A 16,457-nucleotide genomic window follows, 5' to 3' on the forward strand; every position below is an offset into this window, starting at 1 on the left:
GGCCACCTACCTGCACACTTTAATTTTTTTAACTTAAAACAATTTTTTTTTATTTCTGCAAGAGCAAATTCCAGTGTTGAAGAGGATTTGGGCAGCTCTTCAAGCTTTTGAAGGTTAACTCTTATTCAATTTTTAGTTCAAAGCAACAGAGGGGTTTTGTGCTTGGCAGCTTGCCAGGACACAAGGCGGGCCTCCTGGGATCCCCTCCTTTCTAATAAGAGAAGTATGGTCCACATAGGCAGGCAGGGCAAGGAGGGGAGGGGTGCAGAGGGCCCAAGGGGGCTGTTTGGACATGGGGTCACGTGTGCTGGTGGCCTGGCGGAGGCAGGAGGTGGGATGGGCCAGGACAGGGCACGAGGTGGGAGTGGACTTAGTGCAATGCCTGTTCTGGCTGAGCCCTCACACTGGCTTCACCACACCTGGTCTCATCCACACCCACCTGTCAGGAGTCTCCAATCACTGCTTCGTCCACACCCACATCTGCTTACACACTTGTACAGCCACTCCCCGCTGTGGACAAAACAGAGTTCACACCCTTTACCCTGGCAACCAAAGCCTCCAACATTTAACTCCGTATCCCTCTCCAGCGTGACTCTCCTGTGATCCTATGCAAGCCTTCTATTGCTATGAAGCTGGTCTTCTCTTCTTTTCTCAGAACATACATTTTCCTTTCTTTTCTCTGGTGGTCTTTGCCCATAACACATCTCCTCCATCCTCTCCTGGACTGTCTTACCCTCTTTCTCTTTATTTCAGGTTTCCCTGGCTTTCAAGATCCAATTCAAGTCTTACCTCCTCGGGATGAGGGTGGGGGAGTTCTACCACTTGCTCTTGTTGGTACAGCTTTTTCCTAGACATGTACCGTCCACAGTCACCCTCTAGGGACCAACTTCATTGTGGGGATTGTATTGTCCCCACATTGTGACAATGTGTATTGTCACATTCATGGTACATACATGCAGCTGTGTTGGCATTTCTGGGTTTCCCCACTACTTCCAGACAGATGCCTTTTTAAGACTGGAGGCACACACTGGTGGGAGTGGGCCTGCTGACCCCCAAAAGGATGCATCATTGCTTAGATGCAAATTCATCCCACTGATCAAGATTGCACCATAAGCCCACTGTCTCACCACGCCATATTGATTTTTCCACTTTCTTTGATCTGGAGTTGTCCTTGGACACTTGACCTCTGTTTCTGGATTTTATTTCATTGGCCCATCCTCGCACCCCCTTCTTTTCATAGAACATGGCTTACAGATCCTGCCCTGCTTCAGTCTCCCCTCAAAGTGAACTACCTTCTGACATCCAGGCAATGATATTTCAGGTAGACATCACTTTGCTATACAGCCAAGATGGGTCACCAAGCAGCGAGAGATTCACTTACTCCTCCTGACGTCCTTTGCGCCTTTTCTTAGGACTTTTGCCCAAAGGACACTCAGGAAGGATCAGCTGTGGTAGCAGCATTGGTGGATGACTCCAGGGAGGCTATAACCAAAGGCTGTTCTCATCGCCAACTTTCTAGCCACAGCTGACTCCAGATTGGAGGAGACAGTAGAGTGAATGACTGACCCCTGCTCTGGGTGCTCAACCCCCTCTTGTAAGCATCACTCCTCACTGTTCACAAAACCCAGGGTCAACTTTATTAGCATCTTTGAACACTGATTCACTGGTCCTCACAGCAGCCCTGAGATGGAGGTTGGTGCTGGCCCTCCTGTTTTTTTAAAAACGGACAAGACACCCCCTGGCCTCCCACAATGGTCACCCAGCAGCTGGGTTGACAACTTTTCCCAGGAAGAGTGGGCTCTCGGTGGTCACCTCCCAAAGGAGCAGGAGGAAAGGCCGGTTGAAACCAGCGTGTGGGGCCGACGTCGCGTTCAGAGACCGAGGCTGGGAGAGGAGGCTGGAGACCACAGCTGCCTCGGTTCCCCGCTCACTCACGTCCACTGTCGCCTTGTGTGACACCTAGGAGAGTAGAGGGGCAGAGACAGCACGGGGTCAGAGCGCTTCAAGGGGGCGAGGCCACTTGGTGCAGCACAGGGAGATGGAGGCGGAGTTACCCCACGCAGGCCCCGCCCTCCCAGGAAGCAACTCTAGCCTTTATTTCATTTCCTTCCTTCACAGGTTTCTCTACCTCCATCATCTCCTGGGGTGTCACCCTGGCCATGCTGTTTGCTCTTTGAAGGAGAGACAGATAGGCCTGAACGGGGCTGAGGGCTGCACGAGCATGTATATTTGCTCAGTCGTGTCCAACCCCATGGCCTATAGCCCACCAGGATCTTCTGTCCATGGGGTTTTCCAGGCAAGAGTACTGGAGGGGGTTGCCATTTCCTTCTCCAGGAGATCTTCCTAATCCAGGGATAGAACCCATGTATCCTGCATCTTCTGCATTGGCAGGTGGATTCTTTACCAGTGGACCACCTGGGAAGCCTGCTCAGGCATGCACCAGTCTGTAAAAAGCCAACAGCGACTCTTAGGAGCATTTCCCAAGCACTCGGGTGTATGTGGCACAAGCTGGAGACTCATTTTCTGTTAAGAGCTGCACTTGTTCTTGCCAAGTCTCAGTTTCCTCATTGTTAAAATGGTCTGCTCCACCTAAGTCAATGGTTTCCAAAATGAGCTCAGCAAAACCAGGTTGTCTGAAGTGCCAAGCCCCCTACTGGCTTCCGTGAAAAGAATTCTGCTCTTCACTGTTTACAATAGCCAGGACATGGAAGCAACCTAGATGTCCATCGGCAGATGAATGGATAAGGAAGTTGTGGTACGTATACACAATGGAATATTACTCAGCTATAAAAAAGAACACATTGAGTCAGTACTAATGAGGTGGATGAAACGAGCCTGTTATATAAAGTTAGTCAGAAAGAGAAACACCGATACAGTATATTAACACATATATATGGAATTTAGAAAGATAGTAAAGATGTAAAGAAAACTTTTGGACTATGTGGGAGAAGGTGAGGGTGGGATGATTTGAAAGAATAGCTTTGAAACATGTATATTACCATATGTAAATTAGATGACCAGTGCAAGTTCGATGCATGAAGCAGGGTGCTCAAAGTTGGTGCTCTGGGACAACCCAGAGAGATGAGATGGCGATGGAGGTGGGAAGGGTTTTCAGGATCGGGGGACAAATGTGCACCCATGGCTGAAACATGTCAATGTATGGTGAAAACCACCACAATACTGTAAAATAATTAGCCTCCAATTAAAATAAACCAATTAATTAAAAAAAAAGAATTCTGCTCTTTTAAAACCTTGTGAAAGTGAAGTCGATCAGTCGTGTCTGACTCTTTGCGACCCCATGGACTGTAGTCTACCAGGCTCCTCTGTCCATGGGATTTTCCAGGCAATAGTACTGGAGTGGATTGCCATTTCCTTTTCCAGGGGATCTTCCTGACCCAGGGATCGAACTCGGGTCTTCTGCATTATAGACAGACGCTTTACCATCTGAGCCACCAGGGAAGTCATGCTAAGTCATGTCAGACTCTTTGCAACCCTATGGGCTGTAGCCCGCCAGGCTCCACTGTCCATGGGACTGTTCAGGCAACAATACTGGAGTGGGTTGCCATTGTCTCCTCCAGGGGATCTTCCCAACCCAGGAGCTGAACTCGCATCTTTTATGTCTCCTGCATTGGCAAGCAGGTTCTTTACCACTAGTGCCACCTGGGAAGCCCTTTAAAACTTCATTTTCACACAACTCCTTAGGAAGGTTTCTGAGGCTTTAAATTTAATTAAATTGAAAATGTTGGCCTTGACAATCTCTTTCGTTTCTAAAAAGATCTGTAAAGAGATAAATCTAACAGCGAAGGTTACCATAAATTAAATCCTTTAAAAGATTAAATTATTCCTTTTTCCTCTTGTTTGCTTTCTCCATGATGGGCAGGTACACACACACACACACACACACACACGGACACACATACACACACACACTCAGAACCCTGTCGCTGTTCCCTAGTTTCATGTTCCAAATCTCAGCTGCTCTTTCTGAAATTGAAGACAGTATACTTTCTTTATGAAATTCCTAGCAAAGACTAAACTGATAATTAATGACTCTATCTTAGGAAGGTAATGGAAGAACAGAAGGGTCTTTCTGGTCTTCCCTCTTATGGAAAATTGCATTCTTCTTCTCAAATACGAACTCTCCCTTCCTGTAGGCTGTCATCAGCCCCCGCCCATGCCTGTGGCCTGCAGTGCTTCCTGCAAGAGAATATGAGCCCACCCCACTGACGGCTGTCTTAACTGTGAGATTCGTCTTAGTCAATGAGTGGCCTTGACAGGCCATGAGTGAGGAGAAGAGCTAAGAGACATTGCATGTTTTCTCTGTTTTTTCCCCACTGCAATGAGAATGGCATGTCCCACATGAAGCCTCTCTTTTAACCTACATTCTAGAATGAAGAAGACATGCGAAGTAGATTTGTAGTGAGATGTAGTGATACACCTCTGATATGTCACATGAATGACATAAACCTCTGTTACAAGAAGACACTGAGATTTGGGGATTGTTTGTTACTATAGCAAAGCTGATGGATACACTTCCTGTTCATGCCCACTACTCTCTACAGTTGTAACAAAGGTAGATAGAATCTCACTGGCTGCCTTTGGAGGAAGTTTAAAGGATAAAAAGAAGACTGGTCCCACTCCTGGGGCAATTCTGGCTCCATGGATGGGCGCCTACTCTATTCAAGACTCTGTTGCTTCTTTGAAAAACATAGAAGTCTAGAAGAAAGGGGAGTAAAAAGAGAGCTGCCAGTGAAAAGAAGCCTTAAAGATTGTGATATTAAGGAACCAGAAAAGAAAAAAAGGAGCACTTGACTTTCAAATGAACCTTATGTCAAAGGAGAACATACCCTCCCCCTCCCGGCCAACACACACACCCACATACACCACCTTACCCTGGAGATGGTTCTGTTGAGCTGCCCAGTGATTCCTGAGTAGTCAGCTTCTGAGTTGAATAAGCCAGTGAGACCAATGTGGGGAAGTATCTCTTCCAGGTTATATGTTCCAGAAATGGAAAACTTTGGCAGGTGCAAATCCAGCAGGCTGGGGAGAGAATCAGATGGAGAAGCACTGCTGTCTCATTATACAGGCTGCTCTTGCCCTCTGTGTGAGAAGCCTGAGCTTTGGGAGGGAGACATGCTCCCCAGGGCGGGGTGGGGAATCAGGCTTCTCATGATACCACCTACTATGCCAGAACATCCCACAATCCAGAAACCCCTTTTCTTCAGACCACACAGAGTATCTTGTCTGGATCTAAGAAGACTCCTGGCACAGCCATAGGTGTTCATCTTTGTCACATTTCTGGAGGACTTTCTAGGTGCTGGACATTGGGTTAGGTTTCCAAGGCTTTGCTGATTAAAGTCACAGAGTAACTATGGAAGGTAAATGCTGTTAACATTGCCCCACCTCCATATCTGATTCATGAGCAAGTTCTGTTGGCTCAGTTTCTGAACTATATCCTAAACCTATCTACTGGCAACCCCTTAATACAGCTACACCATCTCTAACCTATCTGGACTTCAGGGGGTGTTGAAGATCTGATGAGAGACCTTGCCTGTGAAGTGACGTCACGAATCCAGAGTAACTCTCTCCTGTTACTGCCATGCCTTTGCCATCAGATTGTCTTATTCCTGGATGGCATCACTGACTCGATGGACGTGAGTCTGAGTGAACTCCGGGAGTTGGTGATGGACAGGGAGGCCTGGCGTGCTGCGATTCATGGGGTCGCAAAGAGTCGGACACGACTGAGCGACTGATCTGATCTGATATTCACAAGTTTCCTTTGACCCACAGAATTCTGTCCCTCTCTTCCTGGGATTATTCATCTCTGAAATTATTGTTTGACAGTTGTCATGACACCTGCAAGCTTGGTTTAGTTACCAGCCAGCTTGGCAACTTGTGCCTCAAATAAATTCAAATTAGAGATGCTAATTCAATTTTTTATTGGTTTAACTCCTAGGCCAATATGAGGGTACAGATGTCTAACTGAAGTGGGAGGTAGTGGGAAGTCGGTGAGTTGAACCGTGATAAAAAGGAAACAAATGTGGAGGACAGAAAGCAATAGGGTATGGCAGAAATTACATTGGCCAATTTTTGAGCCTACCAGACACAATTTCATAGGCAGCATTTGGAAGGCAGGTCCTGCCATAGAGTGGGGTTTGAGTACAGCCTAGCTGAGGGGTGTCTTTTAGAGAGCCCAACATAAGAGTAGGTGTTCAATCAATGTAAATAAAGAAATGGAGTTATCAGAAAGCACAGTTCCCCTGGGCAGACCAGCCTTTCTCATAGCTGAATAAAGGGAAACCTGCTGCTGCTAAGTCGCTTCAGTCGTGTCTGACTCTGTGCGACCCCAGAGACGGCAGCCCACCAGGCTCCCCGTCCCTGGGATTCTCCAGGCAAGAACACTGGAGTGGGTTGCCATTTCCTTCTCCAATGCGTGAAAGTGAAAAGTGAAAGTGAAGTCGCTCAGTCGTGTCCGACTCGTAGTGACCCCAATGGACTGCAGCCTACCAGGCTCCTCCATCCATGGGATTTTCCAGGCAAGAGTACTGGAGTGGTGTGCCATTGCCTTCTCCGAAAGGGAAACCTGGCAGCTTGAATTTTCCATGTCTGGAAGCCCATTCAAATGCCACCATGATATTGTGACTCTCTAGCACAACACGTGGTATCAGGGAACAACTGAGGTTTAGATAAATAACCTGGGTTGGTTTTGATCTTTGAAGGTCAAAGTGGGAGGTCAAAACAGACCCTTCTTAAGAAAAAAAAAATCTCCTGGTCTAGAAGATTCTATGGTACTTCCTCCTGTGATGGGGGAAAGGGCAGGTTCATCCCAAGGGAGCTTGAGAATATGGGGCTAGAGTCAAACTGACCAGAGCTGTGTAGAGTCACAGACAACAGGAATAATACCCTAAATCCTGGCCTGTGTCCTTGACCTGTATCTTTTATTTGGTACTTGAATCTCTACCCAAACACAAAACACCGTTTCTCTATCCTTGGTACCTGTGCCACTGGGGTGCTGAGAGAAGGCTCCCATGGGGATGAAGGTGACTGACACCTATCAAGTAGTGATGGTGGATTTAAGAGGTTTAGTCTATACCCCACCCCTTTGAAGCCAGTGAATGTTCTGACCAATAGAATATGGCAGAAATGACATTGGCTAACTTCTGAAACCAGGCCTTAAAAGAGCGGGAGCCTTCACCTCCTGCCTTTCAGAATGCTCCCTCTTGGATCCTTGAGCTGTCTTATAGCAATATCAACTGTGCTGAGCTGCTGTGCAGAAGCCCAAGCTAGCCTCATGGAGATGCTACATGGAGAGAGACAGATGCCTGCTAAGCTCTTAGCTTAGCCAGCCAGTCAGCCCAGGCTCTAGACATCCAAGTGGAGGAAACTTCAGTGCTCCACTTCTGGCCACTATCTGACTCTGTTTATGAGAGACCCAAGTGAGAACCGCCCAGCTGAACCCAGTCCACCCGCAGAATCAAGAGAGATACTAGATGGGTGTTTTTCAAGCTATTCTTTTGGGGGTGGATCGTTATGCAGCAAGAGGTAATTAGAACTTGAGGCCAGGTTTTATCCAGAGTACCCCATAAAAGAAGATAACATCTCAAGAATGGGTTAGTTGGAGTATGTGGTCTAGGGAAACCAGAAAAGGCTAAAACCACTATGAGAAAAACCACAAACCAAAAAGCAAGTGAGAGGGAAGCGGATAGGTAGAGTTTTCCCAAACTGGCGATCGGCATTTTTATTTTTACAATGTTCTTCTTGGTATTTAGGTTCTTTAAGGAATGTTTTAACTAAAACAGAGCCACTCTTAAGAAATACCCACTGTTCTTGTGAATCATAATTATTCTTAATATTGGATAATTGTCCTTGATCTGATTTGTTATGTAGACTTAGCTGTCTTCTGGTAGTAAATTATTATCTGGAGAAAAAGACAAGAGGAAAAGCAGAAAGATGTCCAGGAAGGGGTGAAGAAGTGAAGTGAAGTGAAGTCGCTCAGTCGTGTCCGACTCTTTGCAACGTCATGGACTGTAGCCTACTGGACTCCTCCGTCCATGGGATTTTCCAGGCAAGAATACTGGAGTGGGTTGCCATTTCCTTCTCCAGGGGAACTTCCGGGTCTCCTGCATTGTAGGCAGATGCTTTACCGTCTGAGCCACAAGGAAGGGGTAAACATGATTAATGCCTGGGGAGCCCTTCTCCTGCACCAGGTACCACTCTCATATTCTATACATATTAATTTGATTAATCCTCCAAGCAACCCAGTGTGGTGGTTATAATGGCCCCATTTTACATTTGAGAAAATTTGAGACCCACATCCTGGAGAAGGGCATGGCAACCCACTCCAGTATTCTTGCCCAGAGAATTCCATGGACAGAAGAGCCTGGTGGGCTACAGTCCATGGGGTCACAAAGAGCTGGACATGACTGAGCGACTAAGAACTGAGACCTACATGGCAAGAATTGCCCAAGATCACGTAGTTGGTTAACTGACAGTGCAGAGAGCCAGGCTAGGGCTTAGGATCTTGCAACTGGAGTTGATCAAGACCTGCTGGTTTCTCATATAAAGTCAGCCAGAGTCCTTCCGCTCTGGCACTTACCTGGGGAGGAGCAATTTATCCCATTTCTTCAGGGTCTCTGGCTGCAAAGCGGCCTCCACCTGTGCCATCTTCCCTGGGTCAGGGAGGATCAGCAGGGCCTGGGCATTTCCACTGTATTCCAGCTGCAGGACAGTGCAGGCCACCTCCTGGTCATAGAGGAACCTGTGCATTTCCTTCTGGTGCATCATGGGGATGCGGAGAGAGGTCCTCCCATCCACAAAGAAGCTCTCTTGCTTCTGGGTCTGGTAACGATTGAAAGGATGCTTCCACTTGGCTTAGGACAAAAAACAAAACCATGAGAAGACATTCTAGAAGGGCAAGCCTGGGGAGACATACACTAAGCTGCACTGGTTAGAGATGCAGGATCTCTCACAGTCCTGTCCACGTGTGCAGTACTTTCTTTCTTTCTACTTACCATCTCCACCCACAATCATCTCCTGACTTGACCTCCTGAAAACACTGGTCTTGGTGATGGGGGAGGGGGCTGGCTCATCCTGTCCTTCATGCCCACCCCCAATCCATGACCAAGTATTGCTGATTCTGTCTCCAAAGTTACCACTTTATTTGAAGCCACCATCTGACTTTGAACCATTTCAGGAACCTCCTAAGTTGTCTTTGTTCTACCCTTAAGTGAAGTAGCTCAGTCGTGTCTGACTCTTTGCGACCCCGTGGACTGTAGCCCACCAGGCTCCTCCATCCATGGGATTCTCCAGGCAAGAATACTGGAGTGGGTTGCCATTTCCTTCTCTAGGGGATCTTCCTGATCTAGGGATTGAACCCACGTCTCCCGCATTGCAGGCAGATGCTTTAACCTCTGAGCCACCAGGGAAGCCCTGTTCTACCCTTATTCTCCTCCAAATCATTTTCCAGATTGTAGCCAGACTGAACTTGCACCAGTCTAATTAAATTTGTTTCTTTCTTGAAAATGTAACGGTAACTCTTTTCCTTGGACCTTTGCACATAGTGTATTTCAACCTGAACCCTCTTCCATTCATTTCTCCCATAGCCTCTTTGCCTGAGTATGTCTAACTCATCCTGTGTGTCTTAGCTTAGATGACTTCTCTTCCGAGAAGCCTTCCCTCGCTCTTTGAATCTGGAAAATTATATCTTCCAAGAACTCCAGTGCACTCGTATCTATTCAGAAGAGTATCACTTTCCTACTGAGTTGTAGTTGTGCTTTTTCTTACTGACAACTCACATGGGACTGTGGCCTCCACAAGAATGAGAAAACTCTGTCTTATTCATATTGTTGTTGTGTGGTTGCCAAGTCGTGTCCAACTTTTTGTAACCCTGTGGACTGTAACCCACCAGGCTCCTCTGTGAATGGGATTTCCCAGGCAAGAATATTGGAGTGGCTTACCATTTCCTTCTCCAGGGAATCTTCCAAACCCAGGGATTGAAACTGTCTCCAGCAGATTTCCCCAAAAGGTAATGAAAGTCCTTGTGATATAGTTAGTACTTAATGTATGCTTTTGAATGAATGAATAACATTCCTAGAGGCCTTAAACATAAAGCCAAAGTTTACCTTGAAAATCATTCATTCAGCAAATGTCCTTAACCTGAACACATACTTAAACCTGTGTCAGACTCAGGAGAACCAATAATGATTTAGACTCAGACCCTAATGGTGCAAACCCAAGGATGTGAGGAATACACACCAACCCTAGGATACTGGTTGCCTTTAGGGAGGGATGGAAGGAGGAAAATGGGACCAGGGAAGGATTAAGAAGGAATTGAATGTCTCTGCAATATTACTTTAAAAAAAAACCTGAAGTGAATGGCAAAATGTTAGCATGTGTTAATTCTAGGTACATGGAGGTTTTTATGTAATTTTCTACATATTTCTGTAGGTTTGAAATAGGCAATAATATAAAACATAAAATATTTCCCTAATAGTGAATTACTAATAGAAAAGTAAGATTAACTGTAAATTGTATTAAAAAATCAGAGTAAAAGTAGAACAGAAAGAAACATGGCAAAAGAAATCAAATATTGATAAATTAAGAAGTAGTGATATAAGACCAAGGCTTCTCTGGTGACTCAGTGGTAAAGAGTTCACCTGCCAATCCAGGAGACGCAGGTTAAATCCCTGGGTTGGGAAGATCCACTGCAGATGGAAATGGCAACCTACACCAGTATTCTTGCTTAGGAAATCCTATGGACAGAGGATCCTGGAAGCCTACAGCCCATGGAGTGGCAAGAAATCAGACATGACTTAGTGACTAAACAACAATAAAAACAGATAAGACCAGTATTTAAATATAGGGAGGTAACTTCCAGAAGATACAGCTATAAACTTTTAGATAGGTGCCTTTTAGGGGCAGGGTTGGAGACGGAGGAGCCTGAGCCAGTCCTCACCTTTAAAGAACATATAATTCAAGAGAACCATGAGCGTGTCTGGGGTGAACTCCTCCAGGCAGTCCACGACCTGCCCGTACGTTTGCCTGCTCACGTAGCCATTAATCTGCTTCCTAGTTGCATCAGAGTTTGTGAAGTTGGCAGAAAAGGCAAAAACTCCATACAGCTCCCTGATGTTGTCCAAAATGTGCTGCTGAGGCTTCAGCTGTGTGTCCAGGAACAGAGAGTTGCCTAGTTTCAGTTCCAATTTGGGGCTGGGTAGGTCAAGGGTGTGGATGAGGCTCTGGAAACCCCGGTGGATGTCGGCTTCTGGGGTCTCGGTGAGGTTGAAGCCAAGGCCCTCCAGGATCTGAGTCCGGGTATTAGCTTGCACCCCCAGAGAGAGCAGGGCCAGGGTGCTGGAGAGGCTCACTGGGGAGAAGAAGATGTTTCCTGGGGTTTCTGCTGCCAGCTGCTTGTACAGACGCAAAGCGAAGCTGGTAAGGGTGGGTGTGATTTTCTGGTAGGCGGGGAGGGACTCTGAGAGCTGACCACGCGGGGCTTCAGGCACCCTCAGGCTCTTATCTCCATGGGCAGGAAGGGGCTGACAGTGGACAGAGGCCAGGATCCCAGCTCCCAGCAGCCACAGCCATGCTGGCCCCATCCTCTGAAAACAAGATGGGGAACACGTCATCCTTCTTCATAAACAGCCTCGTGTTTACACAGTAAACCCACATCCAGGCTGGATCCCACAGAGATGTCAAGTGGGGCACTGCAGAGGGTGAGGAGGGAGTGAGCAAGCTGGCTCCAGACACTTTCCCCCAGGGCTTCAGTCACAGCAGGAGCCCCTTCTCAGCTTTATGTACATATTCATCTATAACATTTTGTTGATTTTTCTGAACGATTAACCCCCCTTCCCCCTCCCCAAAATAAACCCCAACAACTTCCATGGTCTTTACCCTTTGCCTTCCTTCTCCCTGCCTTCCTTCCTTCTTCCTTCCTTCCCTTCTTTCCTTTTTCTTTCTACTTTCTAGTCATTCTTTCAATCATTCATTAACTTTCAAAGACTGGGGTGACCCTCAACAGTATAGGACAAAAGTCAGGACACTGTGACAGGAGGGATGCTGGCCTCCCCTGCACTTGGGTGTGACCTTTAACTAGCATCTTGCCTACTGGAGGGGTAAGATGCTGCATGAACCTCCTGGCCAGGCTGTCCCAGAAGGAGGCATGCCCTCTACTCTTCTGGTCTCCATGAGCTGGAGTGTGGATGTGACAATCGGCCTCAGAGACCTTATGGATGAGGGCAGCTCATGAGGCGGGGCAAAGCCACAGGATGAATGGGGCCCGGGGGTTGGGGGAGAGGAGAGAGATTTACTCCATCTCTGTTATCTCCAGTAGCTCTTGTCACTTGCAGGGGCTGAAACCTCTGTCTTAACTGATGGAGAGATTTAGGAAAGACATCTGCTGAATTGAGTCTCCCACCCACAAATTCAAATGTTGAAGTCCTAATCCTCAGCATATCAGAAAGTGGTCTTGTTGGGAAATAGAGTCATTGAGTTGTAATTAGTTAATATGAGGTTGTGTGCATTCAGGCTAAGTGGCTTCAGTCATGTCCAACTCTTTGCAACCCTACAGGCTGTGGCCCGCTAGGCTCCTCTGTCCATGGGATTCTCCAGGCAAGAATACTAGAGTGGGTTGCCATGTCCTCCTCCAGGGGAATCTTTCTGACCCAGGGATCGAACCTGCGTCTCTTATGTCTCTGAAGCTCTAATCTATATGAGTGGTTGCATGGGCCCTAATCTATATAACTGGTGTCCTTATAAAAAGGGGAACTGAACACAGGGACACACACAGGGAGAAGGAGATGTAAGGATGAAGGCAGAGATCAATCAGGGTGATGATTCTACAAGCCAAGGAACACCTAAGATTACAGGAGCAAAGAGAGCAGCCTGGAGCAGACTCCCACCTTGGAGCCTCAGGACCCAGCCTTGCCGACACCTTGATCTTGGATTTCTTGTCCTCAAAACTGTGAGAATCCGTTTCTGTTGTGTAAGCCACCCAGTTTGTGAAAGGTTGTTAATGCAGCCTAGGAAACAAATACAATAGCTCCTGCGCTTTAAGGAGCTCATTGATATGACTCCATTAATATCATCCATAGTATCATAACATCATTAATATCACTCTATTAATATGAAGTGGCCAGAAGAGCCTTCATGCCACCCCTAGGGGGTCAAAGTGCTTCAGGGTAAGGAGTGCAGCATCAGCTCGGGGTGAAGGCTTATCACACACACGTCCCCACATCCACACAGAGCATGCACTCAGCACCCCCCCACCCCCACCTTGCTGTCCTCGGTAAGGAGTCCCATCCCCTTGCTCCTTTCAAGACTGACCCTTCTGTTGTCCCATGCCACACGGCCATCCACAGCTCACCACCCCATCCTCGTTTGTCTATCCTGATATATTTTATGTTTTAACACACTATTGACCAGGGGATTTTGCAGAAACCAAATCCTATTGCTGGTGTTTTGTTATATAAGTGAATATTGAAATGACTTTGGTCAATAATGTTTCAGTAACAAAAGATATATCTCTGATCAGTACGTTGTTAATCAGCACCTTTAATGCCTTTCACTCAAACCAACAATCTCTGGGCCATTTACATATTTTTGCAGATGGTTTATAGCACCTGGTGCCCTAAAAATCCCATTAAACCCCAAGGCCAGTTGTTGGGAGGGAAGAATGTAGTCTCACTATCGATTATGTCGAAACACATTTGCTGGTCAAAGTACTGCAGGCAGATCCCCAAGGCCATGTCCTAACCTCTCCACTGCAGCTCAGTACGTGGCATCACTGACTCAACAGACATGAATTTGAGTAAGCTCCAGGAGTTGGTGATGGACAGGGAGGCCTGGCATGCTGCGGTCCATGGGGTCGCAAAGAGTCAGACATGACTGAGTGACTAAACTGAACTGAATTGAACAGGCCCACTTAGTAATGATTCTCATTCATATTGGGAAACAGAACAGCTTAAAAATTGGACTGTCCCTGGATAAAATTAGAAATACAGCTGTAATAAAACTTTTTCCAGTTTATTCTTTTTATCCCAGTGAACTTACTACCATTTTCTACTTATTGCACCCTGAGGACACCCAGACCTGCAGAGTTTCTATTTCACAAAGGACTGAACTGTAAGTCAGAGGGCCTGGGTTTGAATCAAGGCTCTGTAGTTAAATCACTGGGTGGCACTGTGTTAAGGAAGCTTTCTGAACTGCTGGTTGATATTTGCAAAATGCAAATGACAATGCCTACCCCCTGGGGGTGGGGTTGCTTAAGGATCGTAAGACATAATATAATATAAAAGCACCTGGCATGTAGGAAGCATGCAGTGCTAATTTTCACCCCTTTCTACTGAGACTGGATGTAGTTACACCAAAGTTATTCCTTTATTCCTTTTCCCAAAAGATCTCAGAAGAAAATTAAGAATCCCATGAATTAGGTGTAGTATCCCTATTTATCATTTCTTTTGTGGTGGAGATGGAGATATTAGTTGTATTGGGTCACTAGTTCCCAGCCTGTTCTCAGATGCTGTGGGAGGGATGTGTGTGAAAGCGGGGATGATATTTTGGATCATCTCGAAGTCTGGAGAAGGAGATGCAACTGCAGTGTAGTGGGAGACAGAAAGCTCTGGAAATGCTAGAATAGACTCAAGCCAGGAAGCACGGTCTGCCCCACATCCCAGCAGTGCCCCAGTGGAGGAAGACTGCTTCATGTCATTTCATGGAATCCTTATGAGAACCTAAGACCTCTGTAATATTATCCCTGTTGTACGCATGGGGAAACTGAGTCTCGAGGCCAGACAGACACAAGTGGCAGGAGCATGGGTCAAATTCCAGACCAGGGCCCTGAAGCATCCCTCTTTCATATAATAAAATGTCCCATCAAGTTGCTACGACCATGCGATCATTTTGCTTTGGGTTGTATTGCTCTGTTTTCTTGTCTAACTGTGAGAAATACTGGGAGTTTCTCAAAAGAAATTTAAAGGCCAAGTTATTCATAAAAGGTTGTTTAAAACCTGAAGTTCCCACTTCAAGGCTTAGAAGCAGTACACCATCACATTTTTCCTTCAGGGAACTCAGTTCTGCCATTTACTCTGCCAAAGTGAGAAGGAGGGACTGGTTGGGGGAGGGGGGCGGTGAGCAGGGGGAGGGAGAGGAGAGGGGAGGGAAAGAGAGTGCCGTCATCCCCACCTTCATTTCAGACACAAGCGTGGTACTCACAGCAAGGTCCCTGGGCTGGGGGCCCTGGGTCTTCAGCACCGCCTCGCCTCCTACCCGCAGGAAAATAGTGTTTGACGATCACGGCAGCCTAGTTAATATTTGTCAGGTCAATTCCTAGAACTGGTATGAAGGCCGGAAGTGACGTTTTCTTTATAGTTTGCGTCCTGCTGGCCTGTCCAGCAGAGTGAATTGAGATCCTGGACCCGGCCTGGTGAGTGAAGACATTCACATATGGATGTGACATCAGGGGGTCGTGACGTGGCAGCTGCTGACCCATTACTGGTGGTTTTGTGTGTCTGGGTTGTGTCCTTTATGAATCACTCTGAATATGAGATGTTAACTACACGTACTGTGGTGATCATTCCACAATATGTGTAAATCAAACCATCATCCTGTACACCTTGAATAAATCCTTCATGGACTCCCTCTGCTAAATGGAACTGAGCCAGGCAGTAGATGCTCCCCTCCCCCAGGGTAAGCAGATGGAGTTTATTCCCTGTGGAATATCCAAGCTCCAAAACTCCAAAAATACAATAGCAGGACCATCAGGAGAGGAAGCTGGGCCTTGCCCAGACAAGAGATAAGGGACCACATATTTCTCATTTTCAAAGTCAAGAAAATCTTCCCAACTGGAGAGCTCCTTGGAGGTTAGAAAGGGAGGGGGCACCACCCCATAGTAAGTGATGTCAGTTACCCATAGTCCTCTTCGATGGAGCTCATCTTGACTGAGAGATGCACATGTATACATGAGAGGACCCATCTTCCCAACCCAGGAATGGAACTGGAGTCTCCTGCATTGCAGGTGGATTCTTTACCAACTGAGCTATCAGGGAAGCCCAACTATGGGTTCAGAACCAGGCAAACCCAGAAGAAACGCCCTATATAGGTGATTAAAACTGCCACGAGGCACCACTCTCTCTCTCTCTGAGTCTACCCCTGTCTGTCTACATGTCCTGTACTCTTTTCCCCAAATAAACACTTTAATTGTTTCAGTACTTTCTGTATTTATGGGAATTCTTTTCTGCAAAGCCAAGGGGCCAGGGCCTTGTCACTGACCACTGGTCTAGTGATTAGGAGCTGGCTCTCTCCCTGCAGCAACCTAACCTCAGTCTCTGATGAGGAACTGAAAACCTGCTTCAAGCCACTGCAGGTTGGGGCCACTAAAGTCAGGACCAGGCCCTCAACATCCTCTACGATCACCTTCCCTCTCTGCCTCTGCCATGCATCTGCTTGGATATGATCCGTGC

General features: G+C 46.9%; 1 protein-coding gene across 2 annotated transcripts; it reads right to left on the reverse strand.

Moving 5' to 3' along the window:
- Positions 1 to 1,614: 1,614 nt before the first annotated feature.
- SERPINA11 (serpin family A member 11) lies at positions 1,615 to 15,438 on the reverse strand. Of its 2 annotated transcripts, XM_061395213.1 has the most exons (6): positions 15,211 to 15,414; positions 12,900 to 13,019; positions 10,955 to 11,600; positions 8,597 to 8,870; positions 4,893 to 5,040; positions 1,615 to 1,959 (listed from the first exon to the last, which is right to left on the reverse strand). In XM_061395213.1, exons 3-6 carry the CDS (start codon positions 11,595 to 11,597, stop codon positions 1,756 to 1,758), a joined length of 1,269 nt encoding a protein of 422 aa, XP_061251197.1. In that variant the 5' UTR covers positions 11,598 to 11,600; positions 12,900 to 13,019; positions 15,211 to 15,414; the 3' UTR covers positions 1,615 to 1,755. The 2 variants fall into 2 exon arrangements, with proteins under 2 accessions (XP_061251197.1, XP_061251196.1); XM_061395212.1 differs by lacking the exon at positions 12,900 to 13,019 and having other exon boundaries at positions 15,211 to 15,438.
- Positions 15,439 to 16,457: the final 1,019 nt, after the last annotated feature.

Source organism: Bos javanicus, chromosome 21 (assembly GCF_032452875.1).
Source record: "Bos javanicus breed banteng chromosome 21, ARS-OSU_banteng_1.0, whole genome shotgun sequence".
NCBI lineage: Eukaryota > Metazoa > Chordata > Mammalia > Artiodactyla > Bovidae > Bos > Bos javanicus.

What these genes read in the sequence shown, in the direction of transcription:
- SERPINA11 (XM_061395212.1), bottom strand. Translation starts at nt 11,597, where the DNA reads ATGGGGCCAGCATGGCTGTGGCTGCTGGGAGCTGGGATCCTGGCCTCT. An exon ending in GAATTATATGTTCTTTAAAG is followed by an intron (nt 8,871 to 10,954) that starts GTGAGGACTGGC and finishes TTTTGTCCTAAG; the next exon opens with CCAAGTGGAAGCATCCTTTC. An exon ending in GATAAATTGCTCCTCCCCAG is followed by an intron (nt 5,041 to 8,596) that starts GTAAGTGCCAGA and finishes TTCTCTCCCCAG; the next exon opens with CCTGCTGGATTTGCACCTGC.